Here is a 26,040-nt window from a genome sequence, read left to right as displayed (position 1 = left end):
CCTTGATCTTTGAGTCACATCGTAGTAAGGAAGTTAAACGGAATGATATGATAAATGTTGATATTTCTTAATCAATTGTGTTTTCACGTTGGTTGTCATACACATGCAAACCATAAATATTTAGCAAATCTATTGCTTTAATTTGGAGCTAAAATTTTGAAATCAAGGATCTACTTTTAGGTGCTTTTTCTGCAAAAACAAACTACCAGCCAGAAAGCCTTGCATGTCTAGATATGTGGGCTAAGTATACCCATTAGACGGGTAAGTCTTGCTGAGTATTAGTTGCTCAGGGTTTGTTTTTTTACCCTATTTCAGGTTTAGGAGCTAACTAGGTGTCATATCGGTGGGCTCGATGTGGCGCCTTGTCTTCACATCTCGGTAGTTCTCGATTTATTTAGTTTGTTTTATTTATTCTCTAGTAAAAATGCTCTGTAAGTTAGATTCTTTTCCGTTGCTATCTTTTCATTTGTAAATTTTAAATTTAAAGCTGTTTTGTGAAAGTCTTAATGTAGTTTACTATTTTTGTAAGTTTATATCGTGCTGGTACCTTCTGCGCTCGCCTTCGTGCGAGACTTCTAGTGTGTTTCGATCGGCCTGTGGGTTGGAAACAGCCTGTCAAGTTACACTTAATTAAGCTAATGCACCAAATGATGGCGGTTACGCTTAATTAAGCATTTTAACTCGGCGGGTCTGTCATAATTGGTCTCTTGATAATTTGCAATATGAGGTTGTTGTATAGGGCACCCACTCAATTGGAGTTGGTGTTGCTGTAGTGACTGCTGGATTGTCTATTGTCCTTGAAAAACTTGACGGAACAAATTATTTTGGGTAGCTATTAGTTCCACTAGGTTGTCCAATGTTGACGATGGTGTGGTTGATGGCCCACTAACATTTTCAAAACCTTCCAGATTGTTGTGTGTCTCTTGATCCATCTATAATATGCAACTTCTTCATTAGTTGAGGGATCCATATCACTGTCGGGCGCGTAGTGAACAAGGGTGGAAAGATACTAGAGTCGGAGAGTCAATATAAATTGTGGGCAGAAATCTGCTAGTTATGAGATCATCTTGAAAGAGGAATTTTGACAAGGCTCTGCCATTTAATTCAAGGGATCAAATGGAAAGATGATGATAGAAGACTATTGAAATTGGTTTAGTAAGACTGCAGAAAGATGTGATTCTGATTCATTGAAACATGGGGTATCATACGAATCCAGGAATGATCAAACTACAAACAAGGCTAGTTGATCATTTGAAACTCTTTGAACAAAATATCAAGGATACAAAACTCTATCTAGATCAAGTAGTTTACTTTTCCCAAGGTCAACAAACTTGAGGTTTTAGAACAAAACACTCATCAAATTCTCACAAACCAATCAAACAAGATAAAACACTCTAAAGATCCTTAGAAAGATGCTCAAAACACTCACTAAATTTAACAAGAATTAAAGCATTCAAATTTAACAATGCATGCACATTCTATCGTCCTCACAACCAAAAATAACTGCCAAATATATTTGGTCTTACGTGGTTAGTTTCGGTGGCATAGTATAGATACGTCTCTCCCTATAGTATCTAGTCGACAGATCCTAACCATTCTTAACCTATCGAATTGTGGTTAGTGTACCTGTAGAAAACACATAGCATATATATATAACTGTTATCGCCATAAATTAGTTAATTTATGGGCCGAAAGCAAGTTGGGCTTAAGCAGAAGATTAAGAAGGCTTATAAATCGGCTCCTGCGTGAGCATTTGGGATGCATGGGCCATGTATCTTTAGATTTAGTTCAAGATTAGAGATAGAGTCCGATCGGGACAAGATAGGATTAGATTGTTTCCCAAGTCTCCGGACTATAAATATGTACCCTATGTTATTCATGAAAAAAAGAACGTCATCATGTCTCGCAAACAACAACTCTCGGCGCACCGCCACCCCTAATCTTAGGGTTTCATCCAAGTAAGCGTCATGCTGCCCTGATCCCTTCTTGCGATCAGGGCAGCGTTGTTCTTGCTTTTACCTTGGTATTACTCGTACTGAAGTGTTTTTTATGGCGAGTAATGCTAGTTATCCTGATGTTCGTAGCATAGCTTTTAGTAGATCTATTGTGCTTTGTTACTTATCATCTACGAATATTATGTTGTTTTTCGTGCAGTCACGTTTCAATCCTATGCTAGTTCTTGCTGTATAGAATTAGTTGCTCGAAGACAACACCCTGCTTCTTTTCCATCTAGTAGATCCAATCTGTTTGTGTATGCAAGAGTCATCTCAGGGAGCCGACCACGGCTCGGACATACGTTTCCACGTGTTTGTGTATGCAGGCAAATCGTTGCAAGCACGTTCGCACCTTCCTGATCAGGTATAGGTCAGGTGGCACGCCCTGCGTCTTCACAAGCCGCGGCGTGTGCTGGAATTGCGGGCCGTTGACGAGGGAGCAGTGCCTGCCAGTGCCCCGGCGACCTCCCGGCTCTTCGTGTTGCCTGTTGCTACTCGCCGGTGGGTTTCGACCGACAACACATTCTGGCACGCCCAGTGGGACATTCATCAACAACAACGCCCACGGCAGAGATGACAGGGGCTCAGGACCAAGCACCGGTTCCGCCGGTCACCAAACTTGTCACGTATGAAGAGCTAACTCCAGAACACAAGCTAAAATACGATGAGGTCAAGGCTCAGTTCGAAGCCGATCTCATCGGCTCTTTCGAGAGGACCCGCAACCATGGCATCAGGTGGAAGGGTTCTCACCAGAGGGTGCTCTCGACAACGTTGATCTGTCCGTGCCTTCAGAGGAGCGCACCAGGGCCCTACGCTAGGAGATGAACTATATGGTGGCTCATGCGCTTGATCGGCACTCAGAGAGCCTGGTGAACGAGCTTGAGCGCGTGGCACATCGCGTTGTCCAGGAGGTGATCAAGAACCAGTACTCCCCATCAGGACCAATTCTGGGGAGTCACAGGATAGAGGCCTCGCTCCAGTCTAGGCCGCCATTGCCATATTCACGCGCAGCAGCAGGACAGCAAAGCTCGCCGATCTATGTCGTCTACAAGATCGGCGGTGACCCTGGAGAAGGACAGTTCCTGAGCGAGCCGCCTAAAGAGATCCCGCACGGCTACATGTGCGTGTACATACCTGACAACATCAGCGCAACATGCACGGGGCAGCTGGCAGGTACAGCAGCTTCTGGAGCAGACGCAGAGAAACAGGCATGGCTGGCAAAGTATGCTACCGGGCCGAGTGCTGAGCCCTCGGCCCCAGGAATTCTTAGTGTGGAGCAGGTCAGTGCAATACTAAGGGACCAATTTGGCATCCTGCCCAAGAGAAAGGCGATCGGCTATTCCAAGCCGTATCCAAGTGACTATGATTTGATCCCGTTACCACCCAAGTATCGGCTTCCGGAGTTCACCAAATTCAGCGGATCAGAAGAAGCCAGTTCCATTGAGCATGTGTGCCGATACCTGACGTAGCTTGGGATGATCTCAGTATCGGATCCTCTGAGGGTCCGTTTCTTCTCCCAGTCTCTCACGGGTTCAGCCTTCGGATGGTATACATCACTGCCCCCAGATTCGATCCGGACTTGGAGGTAGCTGGAAGATCAGTTCCACACCCAGTATCATTCAGAGGCTGCCGAAGCCGGGATTGCTGATCTCGCCCAAGTCAAGCAGAAACGAGGGGAAACTGTCTCAGAGTATGTGCAGTGCTTCAGAGAAGTCAAGAACCGATGCTACTCATTGCGCATCATAGAGAAGAAGGCAGTTGATTTGGCTGTTCTGGGACTCGCTAAGCCGATCAAGGATATGGCTTTTTCAGTTGGAATTTTCCTCGCTGGCACACATGGTGCAGAAGCTCACGGCGTATGAACACTATCACCCGGACCTGTACCAAGAGAAATTCAAGCGCCATGTAAACATGGCCCAAGCAGATGGTTCCGATGATTCTGGCGAGGAACAAGAAGTGGCTGTGGCAGAGTGGACCCGGGGGGGCATACCCCGTCCCATGCAAATGGGTCAAACAGAAGGGGCTTGTGAAGGGCTTTGACTTTGACGTGGCCAAGGCAGAGCAGATATTCGACTTACTGCTCAAGGAGAAACAGTTGAAGCTCCCAGAGAGTCACAAGCTGCCGACGACACAAGAGCTGCAGGGGAGGCTGTACTGCAAGTGGCACCACTCGTTCACCCATGCCACAAATGACTGTAAAGAGCTACGTCGGCAGATCCAATCGGCTATCGAGCAACACACGATGAAAGTGGACAGTCAACCATTCCCACAAGCTAACGTGGTAGAGCTGTCAGATCTTGGAAGTTAGGGCCAGAATTTGGCTTTTCAGATCAACATGGCGGGACCCATGCGCCGCCGTGATGAGCAGAGGAGAGAGGCCGCTTCTGGCAAACGGCCCCAGGATGAACACGAGCTGGAACGACAACATGTAACTGAAGAGCAAGTGCGTCACATCCGCAATCAGCTCCCAGCTTCTAATCGGCTTCTGGAAAAATACCAGTATCAGTACAAGTTGCGCCGCCGATACGAATCGGAAGAAGACGAGTACGAACACCGCACAGGGAGGACGCTGGGGAGACGCCAGGCTATACGAGACCACTGACATTGCCCGTTCTTCAGGTACTGTTGGAATTCCGGCATGAGCCGATTGCCTACTATAGATGATTGCTTGGAGTGCAGGCCTCAGGGACGCCAGCAAGGCGATACATCAGTATTCCAGCGCTTAGGGCCCAGGACACGTCACGATGACCGTGTGAGGCGGCCATCCAGGGATGATCTCGAGCCAAAAGAAGAAGACAAGTATCATCGTCCACGGTGGTGTCCTGACGGGCTCAGCCGATCATAGAAGCGCAGAGTGCAGCGCCTGCGCAATCTCGAAGAGGCGGAAGCAAAGTACCTTGACGTGCTGAAGAAAGGACATCCGGATCTCGCGGAGCAAGCCAGGCGACCGCGAAGGGAGGAGAGGCGCCCTCCAAGGAGGGAGTGGCGCCCCAAGTGGCCAAAAGCCGATGACAAGCCATCGGCTGATGTGATCATGGTGTTCGTGCTCCCGTCGGAGTTTCGGGCATCCCAACCAGAGGAATTGGCCATTGCACAGCTGGATCTCGGCCCACAGCCGATCATCTTCGAGAAGCCCAAGGAGAAAAGCTACAAGCACCTAAAGGGATTGTATCTTAAGGGCTTCATCGATGGCAAGCCTATGAACAGGATGTTGGTCGACACTAGTGCCGCAGTCAACCTGATGCCATACTCGGTGCTGCGCCAATTGGGTCGTTCTACTGCTGATCTCATCAAGACAAATGTCATGCTCAATGATTTCAGCGGTCAACCATCAGAGGCGAAGGGTGTCCTCAATGTGGAATTGACAGTTAGCCGCAAGACCGTCCCAACCTCGTTCTTCATCGTCAACAACAAGAGTACATACACAGTGCTGCTTGGGAGGGACTGGATTCATGCAAATTATTGTGTTTCTTCCACGATGCACCAGTGTTTGGTCCAGTGGGATGGTGATGAGGTGGAGGTGGTCCGTGCAGATGATTCCAGCGAGGTTTCGCTTGCGGACATGAACGCCTAGGATGCGGAAGGGCAAGAGCCAATCTCTGGGATCGCGCTGGAAGATTGTGATCGGATCGAAGCGACAAAAAATGGGCTGAGGCTGGTCTTATCCACCGGCCTCACAGAGTAGACACATCCTGGCAAGCTACGAAATCCAGCAAGATTAGAGAGGCTGGTCTCAGCGACCGGCCCCAAAGAATGAGTAATATATGTTTGGAGTTAAAGTTGTTACATCGTGTACAAACAATGGCCTGTTCCGTTAGTTGGCCAGTTAATGCGCATTCAGTCCCAAAGAGTAATACAGAGACGGCCGGCCCGTGCGGTCGGCCGAAAATTTTCTTTTGTCATCTCCCCGTGTTTGCTGTCGACGTAGCAGATGATGACGAGTCGCCTGCGTCCACAGTCAATTTAATAGGTGATGGCAAGTTGAGGTACGGGTTTACATCAGCTGATGATTTAGAGGAAGTCGATATTGGTCCCGGGGATAAGCCGCGACCAACATTTATCAGCAAGAAGCTAGACCCGAGTCTGCGTGAGCCGATGATTGCACTCTTGAGGGAATACTGGGATTGTTTCGCATGGGATTATACTGAGATGCTCGGTCTGGATAGAAGCATCGTTGAACATCGGCTCCCACTTAAGAAAGGATTTCGGCCGTTTCAACAACGAGCAAGGCAGATGAAGGATGAAGTCCTAGAGGAAGTCAAGAAAGAGGTGCAAAAGATGTTGGACGCAGGGTTCATCAGGCCATGCAGGTACGCAGAGTGGATCTCTAGTGTGGTCCCTGTACAGAAGAAGGATGGCCGATGGAGAGTCTGCGTGGACTTCAGAGACCTCAACAGAGCGACGCCAAAGGACAAATATCCGATGCCCGTGGCAGAAACATTGATCAACGCCGCTGCTGGCCACAAAATGCTCAGCTTTATGGACGGTAACGCTGGCTACAACCAGATCTTCATGGCCCTAGAAGACATAAGCAAGACCGCGTTCAGAATACCAGGTGTCGTCGGCTTGTTCGAGTACTTGGTTATGACCTTTGGATTAAAAAATGACGGTGCAACGTACCAACGGGCCATGAATTACATTTTTCATGATCTCATCGGCAAGCTGGTAGAAATTTACATTGATGATGTCGTGGTCAAGTCCATGTCAGCTGGGGGCATCTGGAAGATCTGCGTAAGGTTTTGGAGCGAACTCGGAAGTTTGGGCTCAAAATGAACCCGAAGAAATGTGCATTTGGCGTGTCGGCTGGTCAGTTCTTAGGATTCCTGGTGCATGAGCGGGGAATCGAGATCGGCTTGAAGAGTCAGGAAGCGGTAAAAACAATGAAACTGCCCACTACGAAGAAGGAACTACAGAAACTCATCGGCAAAATCAACTTTGTCAGACGATTTATATCCAATCTGTCTGGGCGTATCGAGCCGTTCATGGGTTTGGTGAAGATCAAGTCCGATGATGAATTTCACTGTGGGGCAGAACAACAGCAAGCTTTCGATGAAATCAAGGAATATTTGTCGAAGCCTCCAGTTTTGGTTCCTCCACGGCAAGACAGGCCTTTCTACGTGTACTTGTCCGTGGGTGACACTTCCATCGCCTCGGTTCTGATACAGAAGCATGACGACCAAGAGAGGGTTGTCTTCTACCTCAGCAGGCGCATGTTGGACACCGAGACCAGGTATCCTGAGATCGAAAAGCTTTGTCTTTGTTTATTCTTTACATGTACAAAGCTTTGACATATTTTGCTCTCGGCGGAAACAATTGTCATATGTAAATCGGATGTCATCAAGCATATGTTGTCGGCTCCTATTCGGAAAGGCCGACTGGGAAAATGGATGTTTGCATTGTCAGAATTCGATATCCGATATCAACCTGCAAAGGCGGTCAAGGGGCAGGCACTGGCGGATCTCATTACAGACAGAGTCAACACTGGTGTATATGCAATTTTTGTACGTGCCTGGGCCATGTCCTTTGATGGATCGGCTTGTGATGACGGGTGCGGCGTGGGAATTCTGTTGGTGTCGCCTCGAGGGGCGACTTACTCTTTTTCCATCAGGATGACTACCCTATGCACCAATAATTTAGTAGAATATGAAGCCGTTCGCAAGGGAATGGAATTACTCTTGGAAGCTGGTGCAGAAGCAGTGGAAATATTTAGGGATTCGAAGCTTGTGATTTCTCAGCTTACGGAAGAATATAAATGTGAGAGCGAGGCTCTTTTTCCGATATGGATGCAATGCCGTGAGTTGATGTCGCAATTCAGATACATTAATTTCCACTGGATACGGAGAACTTTGAATAATGAAGCCAATGATTTGGCACAGATGGCTTCTGGATACAAGGAAACGGCCGACGGGGTCTATGTAGAGGTTCAGTTTCTAGAACCTGGAGACTGGAGAGCCGATATCTTCAATTATTTGAAGGATTCGGCTCGGGGGGCACCCAGAAGGATAAGGCTCAAAACTATGAAGTATGTTCTGATAGGGGACAACATGTTCTACAGGACTTTGGAAGGATTGCTGCTTAAATGTTTGGGGCCTTCGGAGTCGAATCGGCTCTTGCATGAGGTTCATGAAGGAGCTTGCGGTACTCACCAATCGGCTCATAAGATGAAGTGGCTGATTAGGCGATCGGGATATTACTGGCCTACCATGCTTGAGGATTGTTTTAAATATTACAAGGGATGTCAGGCATGTCAGAAATCCGGGAAGATTCAGATGGTGCCGGCTTCAGTGATGAATCCTATTATTAAGCCATGTCCGTTCAGGGGTTGGGCCATGGATATGATTGGCCAGATTAACCCACCATCTAGCAAAGGTCACCAATGGGTGCTAGCTGTCATGGATTATTTCACAAAGTGGGTAGAGGCAGTGCCCATGAGGTCGGTGGCATCAAAAGATGTGATCAATTTCGTTAAAGAGCACATCATTCATAGGTTTGGGATCCCTCAGACCATTACGACCGATGGAGGATCGGTCTTTATATCGGAGGAATTCAGAAAATTTGCTGATGACACGGGGTTCAAGCTGATTAGATCATCTCCATATTATGCCCAGGCTAATGGACAAGCTGAAGCATCCAACCAGAGCCTGATCAAGCTGATCAAAAGGAAGATCAATGAATATCCTAGGCGCTGGCATGAGGTGTTGTCAAAGGCTTTGTGGGCATATCGTATTTCGTGTCACGGATCCATCAAGACGTCACCTTACCATTTGGTCTACGGCCAAGATGCTGTGTTACCATGGGAGATTACGACCGGATCGAGACGTGTTGAGTTTCAGAATGATCTATCGGCTGAACAGTATGCAGCCTTGATGACCGATAATGTGGAGGATCTTACAGAGCTAAGACTTTGGTCGCTGGAAAAGATTAAGGAAAATAAGGCTAAAGTTGCTCGTGCATATAACAAAAAGGTCAGGCCGAAAGAATTCCAGGTTGGGGACCTAGTTTGGGAGGCAGTTTTACCATTAGGAACTAAAGATAGAAAATATGGCAAGTGGCCTCCAACTTGGCACGGGCCGTACAAGGTTGATCAGGTTTTGCCTGGAAATGCCTACATGCTTGAAGAGTTGGATGGTGTCAAGTTTCCTGTGGCTTTCAATGGCCAGCACCTCAAGAAATATTTCCCGAGCATGTGGGAGGGTGAATGACAAAAGCCGATGAAATCCATCTGGCTGCAGTATTATAGGCCAACACATTGAGTTGGCCAGTCAAAAAAAAATCATAAAAGGCCAACACTTTGAGTTGGCCAGTAAGAAAAAAAATCATGAGAGGCCAACACGTTGAGTTGGCCAGTAAGAAAAAAGAGATAATATATGAGAAGTGAGACAGCTGATGTGCGACCATCGACTTAAGATGTTTTAAAATAGTTACAAGTTTTAGGTTAACAAGCAATACTAAAAGTTTCTTGAGCCTATCTATTGATTCAGGAATTCTTCTATGGCATGGATGGCTTCTGTGCGGACAGCGTCTGCTCGTGCTATGATTGCTTCATCATCCTTGTCATCGCCTGTTACTATCTGCCGACTTAAGGTGCTTATCTTTGCAAACTCTGCTTGTATCTGCTCGGCTATTTCCTGGGTTTCTTGCTTGGAGTTTGCAATAGAAGCTTCCTCGGCCTGGATGAGTTTCTTGGTGGTGCTGACTTTTTCTTCGAGTTCTGCCAATTCTTTCTTCAGGAGACCGAGTCGGTTCATGTTGGCAGACACGTCAGCTTTGATATCTAGAGTTGCCTTCTTCTGGTTGAGGGCCTTGCACTTTTGAGCAATGTTAACTTTCAGAGAAACTTGAGAGCGACGTGCTTCTATTCTTTGTTGTGCTCTATTCACTTCTACCCGGAAGAATGGAAGATTGCTGGCTGGCCAAAGTTTGATTTGCAATGGCTCCGAGAGTTGGGATTCTATTTGCTCGAAGATGTTCTTTATCTCACTAGAATCACCAACTAGAGCAGTAATTGGGGCAGAGAGCAGGTCCTTGATATTCTGAAGCTGATTTGTAATCGTAATCGGCTGCTGTTGTGGCTGCACTTCTGCATTCGGTGCATTCAGACCCATTGATGCTGGATCAAAGGAGAGTAGGTCTGAAATATTGAAGCCCTGCCAATACGATGAAGATTAATTGGGAATGAAGTGCATTAATGGGGTGAATAGCTGATTTAAATCGCCTCATAAAGTTACCTGTGCTGAACAAGAAGTGATGATCGGTTCAAGTGTAGCCGATCCAGTTGGATTGGAGGTAACAACAGGGCCTTCGACTATGTCAGCCTGTTCGTCATGTACGTCTGTCAGAGCATTTGAAGTTTCAGTTGCTCCAGTGTCAGCTTCATGAACGATGACTTCGTGTTGTACTGGGCTGCTAGTTTCAAGGATGTCTTCAGTTGCGTCCTGGAAATAAAATTACAGTCAACCAGAGTACATGTGTACACAATAAAGAAGAGGTTTTAGAAAGATGAGTTACCTGGTTGGTGTTAGACTCTGATGGACTCGGGGAAGCTTGTGCTGATTTCTTGATGACTCGCCTCGTGATCATCTTCCTTTTCTTAGTTGGCACTCGGGGGGCAGCACTTGCAGAAGTTTGTCTTCATTTAGAAGCCGACTTGAGTAAGTCTGGCTGAATAGCCATTATTACTTTCTTCATTGATAGTGATCCCTTGCAAAAGAGGACATCAGGGGCAGTTGGAAGAAAGTGGAATGGTTCCCCGTTACTAGTCACAGGTGCTGGACCATCTTGTTGCTATAAGAGAGGTGAGCAAGGATTAGACAAGTAAAAGGATAGAGGACTCAGAAGGGATAAAGTGCACAGATTCAGTACCTCTTCCTCGGGGATTACATATTCAGGATCAATTTGCTGCAGTAGAGGGCCTAAAGCTCTTCTGAAAATGTGAATTTTCCACATTTCCCACCATGTGTTAAAGCTGATTGATGAGGAAGTGAAGGACAGATCGGCTGGTATTGGAATGTGGAGGTTGTCAAACATGCTGTAGCATCTTGAGCTAGTGAGACCATCAGGCAGATCGGCTATACTCTCCACCAAGTGGTTAATATGGAAGTGGGGAGGGACTTGTCCTAAGCCAAATTGCCGAGCTGCTATGACTGGTTGATAGGTTTCATAGCCTGGTTTGATGATTCTATTGGAAGTACTCATGCCAACAGGAAGAAAGCCAGGTCGAATCATCAGGGAGTATAGATGCCGAGTGCTGTCGTCATCGGCAAAACTATCCAGTCTAAAGGCAGTTGGGTTCTCAAAGGATTCAGATTCCGTGAATGGAAAAGTAGAGTGGATTGTCTAGACCTTTGTAGAAGATTCTGAACCATTTTGCTGCATATGTCGGGTTCAATTTACTGCCAGGAAGACTAAATAAAGCTTGGCCGTAACTAGTACATCTAATTGGTTTGCCACTCTCATCAGGAAAGGAATTCTTGGTCAGGCCTTGGAAGTTTGGGATCTGGTGCTGAAAGTACAGTTGTGCCCACAACTGAATAAACCACCAAGGGCATCCAGTTCTCAGTTTATTTTGGTTAAGCAAGTTAGATGTCATCAAATGGAGATATCTGTTGGTTTCTCCAAGGAAAAGTTTACCTAGGCCAGTGCGGTTGCCATGGGCCAGATGGTAGGCTAAGAGAAGGTAATTCTTATTGGAGCTAGAGAAGGACCACAGAAGATGAAATGTTCTAACCAGAGATTTAAGAAGGCTGTGTGGTCCTTTTCAGTCACTGGACCTTTTGTTTTCATGTGCTGGTTCATGTAAGTGCCCCAGTTTGTGCAGTTTGCTTTGGATGAAAGTTTAAAAGGGACTTCTGCCATTTTGTGAGCAGCAGGATTGGGGGATCCAATGTCCAGGCCAGTGATCATGGTGACATCTAGCAGAGTAGGGGTCATGGGAATGTGGCCAAAGAGGAAACAGTTCAGAGCATCAGACCAAAAATAGCCGATGGTTTTTAGAAGGTTCTCATCTTTGTCAAGGGGTGATAATGATAAACTAAGTGCATCGGCTATGTTTAATTCTTGCCACAAGGGCATATAAGCTTTTGCTACTCTGCTATACCATGTAATCCAGCTGTCAGGAGGGTTAGGCCAGGGTCTTAAGCAGTCGGCCCAGATGTTCAAATCAATGTTTTGACTCACGAAAGGAATCCTATTTGCTTCACAAGAGATTAAATCTGTGATATTTTCGTAAGCTCGTGGGCCAAGACAGAAAGATTTTGGATTGGAAGGATGCGGCAGAAGGATGTCTGACACCTGAAGTTTAGAGATTCAGAAATTTACATATGGTGTCATGATTCAGAATTTAATTTGTTCATAGGTTTAATAAGATGAAGAAAATTAAAAGGGATGGGCTGGATGTTACCTTCAGGCCGCAGATTGCCGCATCATCGATTGCAGAATTTGTTGTCTGAGCGGCAGAGTCTGCCATGGTTCAGATCTGTTGACTTAGGGTTTGGTTGCTGTGGGCTCTGATTCGAATTCCGAATGCTTGGAGAAGTTCTTGCTCGAATTTGTAGAGCTAGGTTTTCGAATTACGCTCGGATTTGAGAGTTTATTTCGAGTTCGGTTCAAGCTGGAAGTGATACTCTACTCTTGTGCAGGTCGCTTCTAGTTTGAATTTCGTCGGCTCTTAGATATTTATAGAAGCCTGATGCGTTGCCATCGGCTTTTTCGGAAGATAGATCAAACACACAGCAATTGAAGGAAATTAACTTCATTAAAAGGGAAGGTCTTACAAAAGGAAAGCCGATTTGACAAAGGAATTAATCCTTCGGCTTTACAATCCTGCTCCTACAGTACTACGTCTACTGCTCGTAGGTACCTAGTACCTACGGCGTTTGGGGCTCCGGGCCGGCGCATCTCCGCCATCGTCGCTGTCGTCGTCGTCGCTGTCAAAGGCGCTGCCGCCGCCTTCAGACCCGAAGTCGCGGCTCCAACCGCCGCCGCCGCTGCTTTCTTCCTCGCTGTCCTCCTCGGAGGACCCGAGGAATCGGAAGGGATTCCCTCCCATCGGGTCGTCGCCGGAGGAGGAGTCGATCTCCTCTTCTGAGGAGGAATCGACTCCGTCCCGGGAGAACTTGTCGTCACTGCTGCTCTCCAGTTCCTCCTGGAACAGGAGTTGGAGGTCTTCTCCCTCGGTCTCGGGCTCGTCCTCTTCGGAGACGGTCCCGAAGTCGAACTCCTCTGCATCCCAGTGCAGAGGAGCCAGTGCCTCGTACGCTGCTGTCGGGTTCCACTCCGGAGTCGGCTCCCGACTCTCTGGGATAGAGTCGATGGAAGAAGCGGAGAGGGAAGAAGAAGAAGAAGGAGAAGAGGAGGAGGAAGAATCTCCGAAGGAGTTAGAACCGGAGGATGAAGAGATCGCCATGGCTACTGGTTGCTGGAGGATTGGGGTTTTTTCTGTGCTACTTGGCTTGGGAAGAAGATGAGTTTGCTGTGAAGAGAGCCGATTCGGGGTGAGATTAAATAGCAAGAAGGAGGAAGACGGATCGGCAGTTTCACATTCTACGAGGAGCCAGTTGCAGAGACGTTGCATCTTCTTTGGTGGTTGTAGCAGTTTTAATGAGCATTAACGGGAAGATGAAGTGACAGAGTGGTTTTGGAATTATCATTGCCAAAACCAGGGGGGCATGTGTTATCGCCATAAATTAACAGGGTTAATTTATGGGCATGGCTTTTAGTAGATCTATTGTGCTTTGTTGCTTATCATCTACGAATATTATGTTGTTTTTCGTGCAGTCACGTTTCAATCCTATGCTAGTTCTTGTTGTATAGAATTAGTTGCTCGAAGACAACACCCTGCTTCTTTTCCATCTAGTAGATCCAATCTGTTACGGTTTGCTCTTGTACATGAGAGTTGGCATGATATCTGTTAGGTTAGGCCTTGCAAACGGATTGGATGATCCGGTAATGTATTAGATGCTTTGCCTTAGTCTTTACAGGGAATTGATCCGGGAATCGGCTCTTGCTTGTTCTTAGGCCTCTATTCTGGTTAAGGTTTAGTTAATTAATACGTTCATTAGGCCCAATCACGTGTAGGATGTTCCGATCTAGCAGTGAAGCTTTTACCGTCGTGGATTAGATTAGTTAGATTTAATTGAAGCAGCTTTACACTTATTTGCTTTATTTATCAATACCCGGATAAATGCAGATCCAATCTGACACTGGGACTCGATCGGCTCTTTAAAGCCGATGCAAGAGTCGTCCTTGGGAGCCGACCAGGCTCGGACTTACGTTTCCACGTGTTTGTGTATGCAGGAAAATCGTTGCAAGCACGTTCGCACCTTCCTGATCAGGTATAGGTCAGGTGGCACGTCCTGCGTCTTCACAAGCCGCGGCGTGTGCTGGAATTGCGGGCCGTTGACGAGGGAGCAGTGCCTGCCAGCGCCCCGGTGACCTCCCGTCTCTTCGTGTTGCCTGTTGCTACTCGCCGGTGGGTTTCAACCGACAACAATAACTAATAGCCACCTTATAATACCCACAAAAACATCACCGGCTTTACGATCTAAGCATAATCCTTAATGAGTCCAACGTAATTTTATAAACACATTATTGAGCATATCTTTTATTCCAAAAGTAGTTTCAAAGTTCATCGCAAGGGGAAGGTTGGGGAAAATGGCGAGGGGGCCAGCGCGAATCTGTAGAGGGGCTTGGGTGGGACTCAGATGTACTGTGGCGGGCTGTCCACGGGAGCAAGCGGCCGGCGACGAGCTATGCCGTGGTGGCGGCGCTCCGGCGAGGTATGGCGGAGGAGGTCGGGCATGGGACCTTCACTGAGACGAGGCAAGGCTAGTGGGTTGCTCGATTTGAGCAGTATAAGAGAGGACAGGCGGCTCCTCGTGCGCCGACGAGCGGCTGCGCCAATGGTGGCCGGCGGCGGTGGATGTCGAGGTCAGGGCCAAATGGGGCTATATATGGCTATCAGAGGAGAAGATAAGCACTGCAGGGAATGAATAAAAGTTTCTCTGAGCCGTGGGCGAGCTCCCAGCGGCGAGCCGGCGAGCTGGCACGAGGAGAGGCGTGGCGCGCGCGCAGGAGGCCAACGAAGGCGGTGGAGTGGCGGCGAGGGCTTCAGGGCGACGCATGGAGCGGCCGGGGCAGCTGGCAGGCGAGAAAACCGGCGGCGGCGGCGAGAACCGACGGCGATGGTGGTGCCCCTGTTTTTCAGTAAACCAAGGAAGAAGAAGGAAGGCAAGGGTGGTTTTGTGATTTTTAAAAATTCTAGGGGTTAAACTGAAAAGTACAATTTCCCGTTGATATAGGACTCAAATGAAAAAGTGTTCAACATGAAAATTGTGTAGTTTTTCAAGATCTACAACTTTTATATTGTGCAAAAATTTACTAGGTCAACGGTTTTGAAATTATTTTGAAATCCGATATTTCTTTTGAATGCAAAAGAACACAACTTAGGTTTTAAAATTGCAAGGGCAGCCCTAGACATAAATATGTCTTTTCATGAGGGTAAAAAGTGAAAAACAAGATATGCATTTTAACCCTTCACAAATTTTGAAATTTTACCTTATGCAAAACTATTTTGTAAAAAGAACTTTTCACTTTTCCAAAATTACAAAAATACCCTTGCTATAGAAATCATGGTTTGAAATTTTTAAATCAACACAAAAATTATATTTTTAACCCGTAAAACCTGGTTTGTCACAGGTTTTGGCGGCGCGGCGGCGGGTTTGGCCGCGTTCTGGCGACAACAGCCGCCGACGGCGAGGGAGAAGCTAAAGGGGGTCGAGGCCTACTAGTTTGGGGGCCTCGGTGGGGTCGACGGTGGTCGGAGGGCGCTTGTCGGCGGCGGTGGCAAGCGGCGGCGGCGAAGCTCCGGTGACTCTGGGCAGTGGGAAGTAGGTCGACGAGCTGCACCACGACGAGAGGAAGCTCACTGCAGGGCCGGCTTGGGCGAAGGAGGACCGGAGGTAGGGTCTCTGCGCTGAGATCGAGCTTCGGCGGTGCTAGGGTTCCGGCCATCAAGCATGTGGACGGGTGTCGAGCGCGGTGGCGGATGAGCGTCGAGCGGCAGCCCTTTGGGACTCGGGAGAGACGACGAGTAGTTTGAACGAGCTGCATGCGGGAGGGTTTCCTTATATAAGGAAACATTAACCAAGGTGGCTCCTTCTTTAGATATGCATCCATCATCTTGACCCCATCTTCGTATAGCATCTTCATGTCCTCCATGAGTGGCTCCAGGAACACATCTATATCATTGGCTGGCTGCTTCGGGTCAGAAATAATCATGGTGAGTAAAAGATACCTATGCTTCTGACATAGATAGGGAGGTAGGTTATAGATGGTGAGGATGACCGGCCAAGTGCTGTGGGAGCTGCTGAGGTCACCGAGTGGATTCATCCCATCGGTACTTAGTGTAAACCTGATATTTCTTGCCTCGTCACCAAACTCCTTAGGGAATTTGGCAGGGTTCCCGAATAGCGCACACAGGCTATCGATCACAGGCAGGTACCACACTGACAGTGCAGGACTTTTCCTCTACATGTAGCCCTCTTCCTCCTCATCCTCAGGAAATGAGATCTGCTTGGCCTTGTCTTGGGTCCCTCAACATCCACGTCCGCGCGACAACCGGCATTCCTCGTGTACCGACTCGCACCGAAGTGCCGACAGCTTTGCAAGTTCTCATACTTGCCCTGATACATGATATAGTGGTTAGTGCATGCATGGAACTTTTTAAGCTTCATCGCCACTAGTCGGATCATCCTCTTCGCTCGATAGGCATTGGCAGGCACCTTGTTAGCCTCTAGGTATGTGTCAGCAAGCATACGTAATAGGTCGTTGAAGCTAGTGTCGGATCACCCATGGCGAGACTTCAGCATCAGCAACTGGAGGTTAAAAAGCAACACCATCTAATGCTTCGGACATTCCTCATATGATGAATCAATTGCCGCCTACTTAATCTCTTTGAAATTCTCTAGCCACTCCGGACCAAACAGAACGTCATCTTGGTCCATACGATTAGCAATGTTTTCAAAAAATCTCTGCATCTTCGGGCCCCAAAAGATCGCCCTGCTCACCTACCACCATCATTGCCTCCCATGTCTTGGAGAAGATCATAAATGTTGATATAATTGCGATTCGCACTATCACCGCCCGGTTGTTGTTGATGATGAGGGTTGTTGTCCTCTTTCATTCACCGTCGAGGGCGTCGAAGAGTTTCGTTCAGATGCACCAGTGACACTCCGATATGATCTGCTTCGCCATGAAACTTCCAGATGGTGTAATTCTTGACAAAACCATAGCGGATCAAGTGAGATTGCACCACGTTATCTTTGTGGAGAAGTTTGTTCTTGCAGCTATTGCACGGATAAATGGTGCGCTCCCAACCCAGACTCACACGATACTTTTTTCGCAGTTGCAACAAAATTTCTCACATGATGCAGGAAACATTGTCAACCCTCCATAACTTGTACATCCACTCTTCCCTCAGTAACCTATCCATGAACGCAACCTTGCACACACAACGAGAAATTAAAGTCATATAAGCTCTAGATCCGATTTTGTCTCTCCTCTGTTTGATCTAGATCTAGATCTAGATCAAAAGCAACTAATTTATGTAAAAGAGAGAATATGAGAGTTGGAGAGTAAGAAATCAACCTCTTACGGTGCCCCCCTTTACCAAATCCGAGGGCAAAACCTCCCCCCTCTAAAATGACCAATCGAAAATATGGAGGAGCCGCGGGGAAGAAGAAGGTGGCTGTGGTGTTACTTATAGGGAACTTAACCCGGGTGGGCAACATAATGAGACAGCCTCAATTAATCATCCATTAACCGAGGCGGTTGTGTTACGGTCGGCATAATTTAACCGAGGCGGTCGGCATAATGCAACCCCGCGAAACGAAGTATTAACCGAGCGGTTGCACGGCCGGTGGCCGGCCACCATTAACCGAGGTGGGCCGCCGGCCTGCCCACCTCCGAGTCCGTTTTAAAAGGTCGCGATTAATGGAATTTTGTAGTAATGATCCATGCGCTAAGTGGAGATTTACGTGAAAGATTTAGCAAGCAATAGATAATCCGAACATCAAATTTCTAAACAAATGAGATGTGATGGATTGATCCAGTGTGAATATATTGCAAGGTTGAAGCGGGAACGAAGAAGAAGATCGGAGCTTAGTCCTCTAGTTTTCTTTCTTTGTTTTACACCTTTAGTTCTTGTATTTGTGAATTCTCTCATTTAAGATTTTGAGTCTAAAAACTCTTGTAACTCTTTTGACTATAGTCATTCATGTGAATGATCAAGATCGGAATTTTTCCATAATCTAGAAAAACCCGATAGAGAAATTGGGAAGTTAGAGATAAGCAGAAAAGAGTAACGTACACACTAGATCTTCGATTTATTATTTAAGTTTGTTCATGAGTGCCGTGTCTAAGGTTTAACAAACTTGTTTAAGGATGCTACCGACGCAAACTTTATTTCAGCGGATTGCATGGTCATTCACGAAGCAGGTAGTAGATTACATTATTGATGCAAACTCATCTGCTATGTGTACTCCGTCTAATTATTCTAAACTTTCGGTCATTTCAGCTTTGTACGAAGTTAAATTTGTATAGTTTTGACCAGGATTATAAAAGAATGTACCGCCAACAACTAACTTTAAATCAGTTTAATAAATCATCATGGAATATATTATTATATATATTAAAGAAGGTAGAGTAACTAGGAAACCTAGGCAAACTAATCTATACTATAAAAATTGAAACAATTAAAACCCTTTCTCACCAAGATTAGGCCCACCGTACCTCTCACGGAGACCTCACTTGTCAGGTCAAAAGGCTTGACGAAAGGGAGGAGGAGATTAGTTTCGTCAATGTTTTCCACCAAAATCCTATTACTTTTTGCACCAGCAATTTCCTATACCCACCTCTTGTACCCACATATTACTTTCCTTTAGCATACACATACCTTTGCACATACATTGACCTATAATTCACGTTATTTTTTCTTTTGGAAGGATAATAATTGACATCATTGTTTATGGAAGAAAAAGAACGACGTGTATTAATGTATATTACTTTCCTTTAGTATACTTATACTTTTCTTCGCACATACATTAACCCATAATTTACGTCATTTCTTTTCTTTTGGAAGGATAATAATTGATATAATTGTTTATGGAAGGAAAAGAAAGACGTGCATTATTTTTAGAAGAAAAATAAATGGCATTGTTGCTTGATGGTTTTAGAAGGATATTAATTGACATCATTGTTTTAGGGAAGGAAAAGAAAGATGTGTATTATTTTAGAAAAAAATAACATTATTTTTTTATGGAAGAAAAATTAAATACGTGCATGTGGCACATACATCTTCCCTAATGGCTAATAACATATGGCTGTGAACGGCTTGACCGTCCACATCATCAGGCTGTGGTGGAATACAAAACTACCATATTGTATTAGGTTTGTGCTTACAAAGTAAGTATGCCCACAATTCCTGTCTGTCGTCTTAGACTAGTGGTTTCATTTTATTATTTTTAAGAGTGCCGCATCAATAAAACACAAATTAGGGACTCGAGAGTCATGAGTAAAGTGTCTCCAATATAAATTTGCGCATGAGGTGTTGTGTCAAAGGTACATTGATCACTCCGTTCGCTTTGTTTCTTTCGGCTTCTTTCAGCTTCTTCCCTCTCACATAAACCAGCCGAAACCAGCCAAAACCAGTCGAAATCAGCACAGCGAACAGGGCGGATGCAAACAAACTTGTCCGCTATCATACGTGTATGTCATCTGGCTGATTAGCACTACAATTAATATGGCTAATATTAACATCTGGCTGTGACTGGCCGAACCATCCACATCAGCATGCAATCTTATCCCAACCGAAAGAGATTTGATTTTAGTTTATAATCACAGCCATGATTAGCACTAGAAAAGCAAGGAAATGCTTGCCTTGTTCTTTCTGCTCCTTTCAAGAAACAGAGAGAAGAAAAGGTGGCTCCTGCATCATCGCACAAGGTGTGGTGCATCGTCTGATACAACAAGATTGCTCTTGTCATCACTCACTGGGGGATAGAGGACATGTCAGCCAGCAATTCGGTCCGATGTTTAGCTTCTTGCATATTGCTAAGGTGGGACCTTTGAAGAAGTAAAAAATCACTTCAATCAATTACCCCAGGAAACAGGTGACGTGTACATCTGGTGCCTGCTGTTGCAGCTGCTTGGGGAATATACTGTAGTTTTTTAATCAGAACATCTGTGACTAACCTCTTGTTTAGATGCACTCAAAATTCCAAAACTTTACATAATTTCCCATCACATCGAATCTTTGAACGCATGCATGAAATATTAAATATAGGTAAACAAAATAATTAATTACACAGTTTGTCTATAATTTGCGAGATGAATTTTTTGAACCTAGTTAACCAATGATAAGACAATAATGATTAAAAGTGCTACAGTACATTACAGCTAAAACTTTATGCATATGCGATTCAACACACAGAGCGTATGCGATATGATTCCTCTGTAGTACTTCACTGTCACTTACCGTGTGGGGTTGGGCCCGCATGCCAGTGACCTTTGAAATACTGCAGAGATCCGTGTCCAGCGTAGGGCACCTCCCATCTTAGCACCTGAGAAAAAAACGAAGGATGGAGCAGCCATATGGCAGCCTGTTGGCATCCCAGTTGCTGGCTTGCAGTTATCACCACGCGAAAGGCACGCGTTCCAAGGAGACTATTTTCTGCGCTAAAATATTCAGAAAACATGGTTCACGAAGCATTTCTTTAGAGAAGAATGTACTCCCTCAGGTATTTTATACTTAAACATAAGATATTCTAGAGTTTTTCCGACAAAAAGACATACTAATCTCTTAATTTTGATGCTAGTTTTGTAAAATCTCTTAATTTTGATGCTAGTTTTGTAAAAATATTCAATTGTGGTAGGCCGGAGGTGTAAAAAAGTCATACTAATCTTTTTGGTTTTGGTACGAACACCGAAAATTACACAATTAATTAACTAAACAATACACTAATAAGGGGTACATGCGTCTTTTCTCTACCTTAATAATTTGTCTAAAAAAACCTAGTATGCCCTACATTTTTAGGATGGAGGTAGTATGCCTCAGCTGCCTGAGAAAAGAAGAAACGTATTTACTCATAGAAGTGAAAGGTCTTATTCGTTCTTTCTAACAACAGTCTAACAATTTAATAGGTCTCATCCATCTATACTTGTTCAAGAGGGGCACAAAACAATTGGCCATTTCAAAACGAGCTGGCACAAGGATCTTTTCGCTTTCCTAGTACAATATAACATATGTACAGTTGCTCCTGAATTTCTGAGCACTCAAGGAATGCTAGCCGTATTTACAGTTACCAATTCGATGCATTTCGAGACAAAAATGGCAACAAGAAATCGGAATAGGTAGATCCATTGTCAATTCACCACCCTGGAGGGGCCTTGGTTTATAGCAGAAGGGTAGGTGGCTGCTCTAATGTTCTTCCGTCAGTTGCACGTGATTTTTCTTCAACAAGTGCTCATGATTGATCACGTATGGTTCTCAGTAGTTTTTTTTGGAAAAGATGGTTCTCAGTAGTTGGGTAGCCATTTCAACAAGAACGATGACAGAATCAGCAGCCACCAGTCATCAGGATTAGGAATCCTGTGTAGCTCAAGCAATCCCAATACTGCTTAATCTTCAACTGCCGTGTTGAAGATGAAACTAGGGAAGACGGTTGTAATGTCCCTGAATATTTGATGGGGCAAGAAATCAGTAAAGTAAACAATCCTCAAGTCCTGGCTCATAATTATGAATGAATTCTGCTGTATTTTGCGTGGATTCCAAATATTAGTGTGTTTGACAACATTATGCATACCTACTTTTTCACAAAGATCACAAGATCAGATGCAAACCTTAGGTAGGGCAGCGTCATGTTCTTTAACAGGTTAGGGTGGCGTAATACGAATTCCTTCCATTCTTCTAGATTTATTTTTCCATCCCTATCAGCATCAGCATCTTCAAATGTCTGGGAAAATAGGTCCAGAGTTGCATCCGTGTAATTGCAGAAAAAAAAAAGAAATATTCAGAAATTCCAGTTGATTATTGCTTACCTTATCTATAATGCACTACCAGAAAACAGAAAATTCCTGACAGCCAAAAACCGTCAGAAAAGGGTGAAAAACCGTCAGGAGTACAATTCCTGACGGCTAACCGACAGGAACACGCCGACAGGAGCCCATGGTCAGGAAAAGTCTGTTTCTCCTGACGGTTGGCCGACAGGAATGCTTTCCTGACGGCAGTTCCTGACGGCATCCCTTATCCAGGAAAGTTAACCAATTCCTGACAGTATAACCGTCAGGAAACCAACTAATAAAGGTAAAAAAATAATATACACATGCAGATTTGCACACGCAACTGCAATTTCTTATAACTCCATCAAAACCAATATTTCTCATAGTTCCATACACATGTTACATACAGATCAGAATGACATCCATCAAGCTATTATACATATCAAAATGACATAGATCAAGCTATTGGAATAAAATGAATAAATGATCTAAAGTCTTTATGACAAATTGTATGAGTACTCCACCAAATATACATTCTTTCAGATCACCATATTACAGGTTGCTTGAACTTCTATAGCTCCTAGTGTATATAGGATTCCCAGCAAGATATCTGAACTTCTAGATAAGACAGCTCAATATAATTTTCGGTCAAGTAAACCAAAGATCAACATAAATTCACCTTGAACTTGAACTGAATCATGATGAAACTTACTGCTAGCTCCATCTCATTGTATTTTTTTTACCTAACCAAGTGAAAAAAATTAACTGAATCATATAGTGACCCATCTGCAAGTTGTCAGAATTGAAAATTAAATAGTAATGATGATCGAAGTCATGGGTAGAAACCATACACGCGCTTAGTCTGGTTTAGAACAACGTAAAGAAGCACTACTAGAATCTTTTGATCCTAAATTGTCCTTTGTAAATTCTTGAACACAACAATAAATAAAATATGCACAGAAACCATACAGGAGTTCAGTTTGGTTCAGAACAAAACTACTTAAGATGAACCCACTCTAACTGAAGATTAAAAAATGAGACCAACCTACTAAATGAAAGGCTAGTATATCCCTTTGATGTATTATCTCAAAAGCTGGTCTGGCCAATTCAATTATATTGTGTCTTTTTACCTGATCAAGTAATGAGAAGGAAAGCGCTCTTGCTGCAGGGTGCCAACAGCTATCGACTTGCTGCCCTGAAATTAAATTAAATTAGTTAGACAATTTGCATGAACAGATCATATATGTACTTCTCCCAATCCACACAATATGCAGTTTTGTAACATTAAAGCTATAACAAGCTAAATAATGAAATAGCAGGATATAATAGAGTCATTCACCTTCCAGATTTCAGCAAGGTACCTTTCCCTACGCAGCCTTTTCCCTCAATCACATAGTATGCAGTGTTCCAGGCAATTCAGTTGCTAGCTAGCAGCAGCAGCACTGTAAATAAATTACAACCAATCAGTTGAGTATGTTGCAACATAAAAGGTGAAGAGAGTGTGTGAAAAGAAGTACGCTCGAGCTTGTTGTCTCCATGATCTTAGTATAATTCAGCAGTCAGCACTAGCTATTTGTATCTTTCAGCCTACAAAACCATATGACTATATCAAAAAGGATAATGGTAATCAAACAAGCCAGTGTACATTCACAATTAACACTGAATATTTAGCAAGTTCTCAACCAGAATGACTCCTATGTTTTAATGCAGTCAGAACAATAACATACAACTATGAACATTTAGTAATACCTCAACTGAGGCATCACAAATTATTCTGTGTACTATTTCATCCGGTATCTGAATCTTTAACCTAAAAATGTCACAAATAGATATTTAGTCTTGCATATAATTCTTTCAAGAAAATGTACAGTTAATATACATGAACTTCTTCAAGGTTACAGTGACACTACTACACTTGCAATGCAAAAAGGACGACTTGAAATCAGTAGTTCCTTTTTACCTAGCGAATTCCAAGTACCCATGAATCAAAGGACATTCAAGGGACTCCTTGCACAGACCCTTGCAGAAGAAGAGGGCGTTGAAGGATGCCATCTTGATTTCACGATTGCAACAACCACAAGATAAGAGGGGCCGGACAGGAAGGGATCTGCTTTATGACCATGGCCAAAATTGAACCAGGGATCGTTGGCCTCTTGGAGAGATCTATTCATATGTTAGCCACTTGAGAACAGTTTGGGGATTCATGTCAGCTACTTGAGAATGATTTGGGCATGGCGGTAGTACCTGCTTCTGCTCGATCCAGACGAGTGGAACCGAAATCCAATGAGGGGTTGCCTGCTTCAGCTCGGATCTGCACAAAAGGGGTGCGGATGTCGCTGGACGGTGGCCATGAAAAGAGAACTACGCCGCAGCAGCGACCCGGGGCGAGTGAATGCGGCGGCGGCGGCCACGAACCTGCGGCCACCACCAGGGGCACACCCCATGGGGCAAGCGGCGGCGGGGACGGCGCGACCCCTGATTGGATCCGGCCATGGGTACCTCGGATTCGGCGAGGAGAAAGCCGGATCCGAACCCGGTGGGCGGCGGAGGTGAAGGGGCGACGAGGTTTGTGGCCGGGAGGAGGTGGAAAGCAGGGGAAGAGAGAGGTAGCAGGGCGAGGGAGGGGCGAGCTGAGCCGAGCAGGCCGCTGCCGCTACCCGGACCATCGCCGCAGCCGGCGGCGGCCACCGAAGGCGGCGGCGGGCGGGCGAGATGCGGCCGCAGACGGTGCATGCGAGGAGACGCTAAGGATAGGATTTGGATGAAGAGAGTGGTTTCTGTCGGTTGTTTTAGTCTAGACGCTCGGGAGCGGGCCGGCCTGTTGGGCTCCCGTCGGTCCATGTTTACCGTCAGGAGCCTTTCAGTTTCCGGTAGTGATGGCCTCAAGAAGGTCATCTGATAATTTCACACCGGATTCCATCAAAATAGCAATGACCATTTGCTTAACCTATGAAATAAGCCATGCTGATAAGTCATATTACTTGCAATACACTAGACAAGGAATCACACCAAAGATACCAACAAAATACGGATTACAAAGAACCTCCATCAACTAACCTCCTCACGCTCAATAAAACCAGTCTGCCTCAAGTCATACAGCCTAAATGAAACTGAAACATCCCAAAAAGACAGATCCCAAAATAAATACAGATAAATTGACAAATACATGAACATAGAGAAAATAGTTCTTGCAAGTCACTTACATACAATTGATCTTGTCTTCCATAGGTGCCAACGGATGGAAGACACTTAGAGCATGAATGAATTCATCAAACTCTATTACACCATTTTTCTTCTCATCAAACAGATCAAAAACCTGGATCATGGAGACGATCTTAGTTTCATGTCATTATCTATGGAGGTGGCTGTTGGAAAAATAGACAACTGTAAGTTTAAATTCCGAACTAGATTTATCATGACGAGAATTAAACCTAGCATGCATGACTCTAACATACTAGATAGTACGTATATCATAAACATGATCTCAGAAAACATGATTATGAAACAGATCTGATCACAAAATACGTACTGTGCGGGAGCCGCTGGGAAGACGAAAGGTGCAGACGAGACGAAGACGGTCCTTTGAACGGAGCGCAGCAACAGGCGTTGCAGATGACGGTATGCCGCAGCTCCTGACTTGGACGGAGGACGAGCCGTGGCGAAGAAGATGAGCAGTCGCGCTTAGCGCTTCCCAAAAACCTTATTCGCCCTCTCCCGGTGCAGGTTCATAAGAGCGAGCGGTTCCGGAGACCTGCTCTCCCGTTCGCCGGTGCACGCCGGCGCTCGGGATGGAGAAGACTACGGTGGCGGCGCAACAACGAGAGGAGGCAAAACCCTAACTCAGATTAGATCTTCTTATGAATTCCCAAACCTTGGGGACTCCACGTATAACTATCTATGGTGCACTTTTTCTATGAGGGAGGTGGTCCGTATTTAAAGGGAGAAAACTCCCTACACCCTCGTCCATTAGCAATACGGGACTAATAGATGG

At 45.3% G+C, this 26,040-nt stretch overlaps 2 protein-coding genes across 12 annotated transcripts; both read right to left on the bottom strand.

Annotated features, from left to right (window-relative positions):
• Nucleotides 1-21,129: 21,129 nt before the first annotated feature.
• On the bottom strand, nt 21,130-25,735 carry LOC120673200 (calcineurin B-like protein 9). Its single transcript, XM_039953944.1, has 7 exons — nt 25,579-25,735; nt 25,257-25,365; nt 25,107-25,159; nt 24,929-24,996; nt 22,089-22,101; nt 21,891-22,003; nt 21,130-21,723 (listed from the first exon to the last, which is right to left on the bottom strand). The coding sequence occupies exons 2-7, from the start codon at nt 25,273-25,275 to the stop codon at nt 21,669-21,671; spliced, it is 321 nt and encodes a 106-aa protein (XP_039809878.1). The 5' UTR covers nt 25,276-25,365; nt 25,579-25,735; the 3' UTR covers nt 21,130-21,668.
• LOC120673199 lies at nt 22,380-24,823 on the bottom strand. 11 transcript variants are annotated; one of them, XR_005674558.1, is made up of 6 exons: nt 24,294-24,812; nt 24,010-24,212; nt 23,567-23,636; nt 23,411-23,491; nt 23,180-23,244; nt 22,380-22,835 (listed from the first exon to the last, which is right to left on the bottom strand). XR_005674558.1 is itself a non-coding variant. In XM_039953943.1 (3 exons), the coding sequence occupies exons 1-3, from the start codon at nt 24,780-24,782 to the stop codon at nt 24,109-24,111; spliced, it is 489 nt and encodes a 162-aa protein (XP_039809877.1). In that variant the 5' UTR covers nt 24,783-24,823; the 3' UTR covers nt 23,867-24,108. The 11 variants fall into 11 exon arrangements, 1 of the variants encoding a protein (XP_039809877.1); XR_005674556.1 differs by having other exon boundaries at nt 22,380-22,792; nt 24,294-24,811; XR_005674554.1 differs by having other exon boundaries at nt 22,380-22,792; nt 23,389-23,491; nt 24,294-24,808.
• Nucleotides 25,736-26,040: the final 305 nt, after the last annotated feature.

Source organism: Panicum virgatum, chromosome 5N (genome assembly GCF_016808335.1).
Source record: "Panicum virgatum strain AP13 chromosome 5N, P.virgatum_v5, whole genome shotgun sequence".
NCBI lineage: Eukaryota > Viridiplantae > Streptophyta > Magnoliopsida > Poales > Poaceae > Panicum > Panicum virgatum.
This window is presented reverse-complemented; position numbering and strand designations above follow the sequence as displayed.

Bases quoted from the DNA above. Each gene is read 5' to 3' on its own strand.
- LOC120673199 (XM_039953943.1), bottom strand. From the start codon at position 24,782: ATGCACCGTCTGCGGCCGCATCTCGCCCGCCCGCCGCCGCCTTCGGTG. The intron at 24,361-24,464 runs GTTCGTGGCCGC...CCTTTTGTGCAG, and splicing joins GCCCCTGGTGGTGGCCGCAG to ATCCGAGCTGAAGCAGGCAA. The intron at 24,213-24,293 runs GTACTACCGCCA...ACATATGAATAG, and splicing joins TCTGGATCGAGCAGAAGCAG to ATCTCTCCAAGAGGCCAACG.
- LOC120673200 (XM_039953944.1), bottom strand. The intron at 24,997-25,106 runs GTTAGTTGATGG...CTTATTTCATAG, and splicing joins GTTTTATTGAGCGTGAGGAG to GTTAAGCAAATGGTCATTGC. The intron at 21,724-21,890 runs GTTTGCATCTGA...TCAAATATTCAG, and splicing joins ATGACGCTGCCCTACCTAAG to GGACATTACAACCGTCTTCC.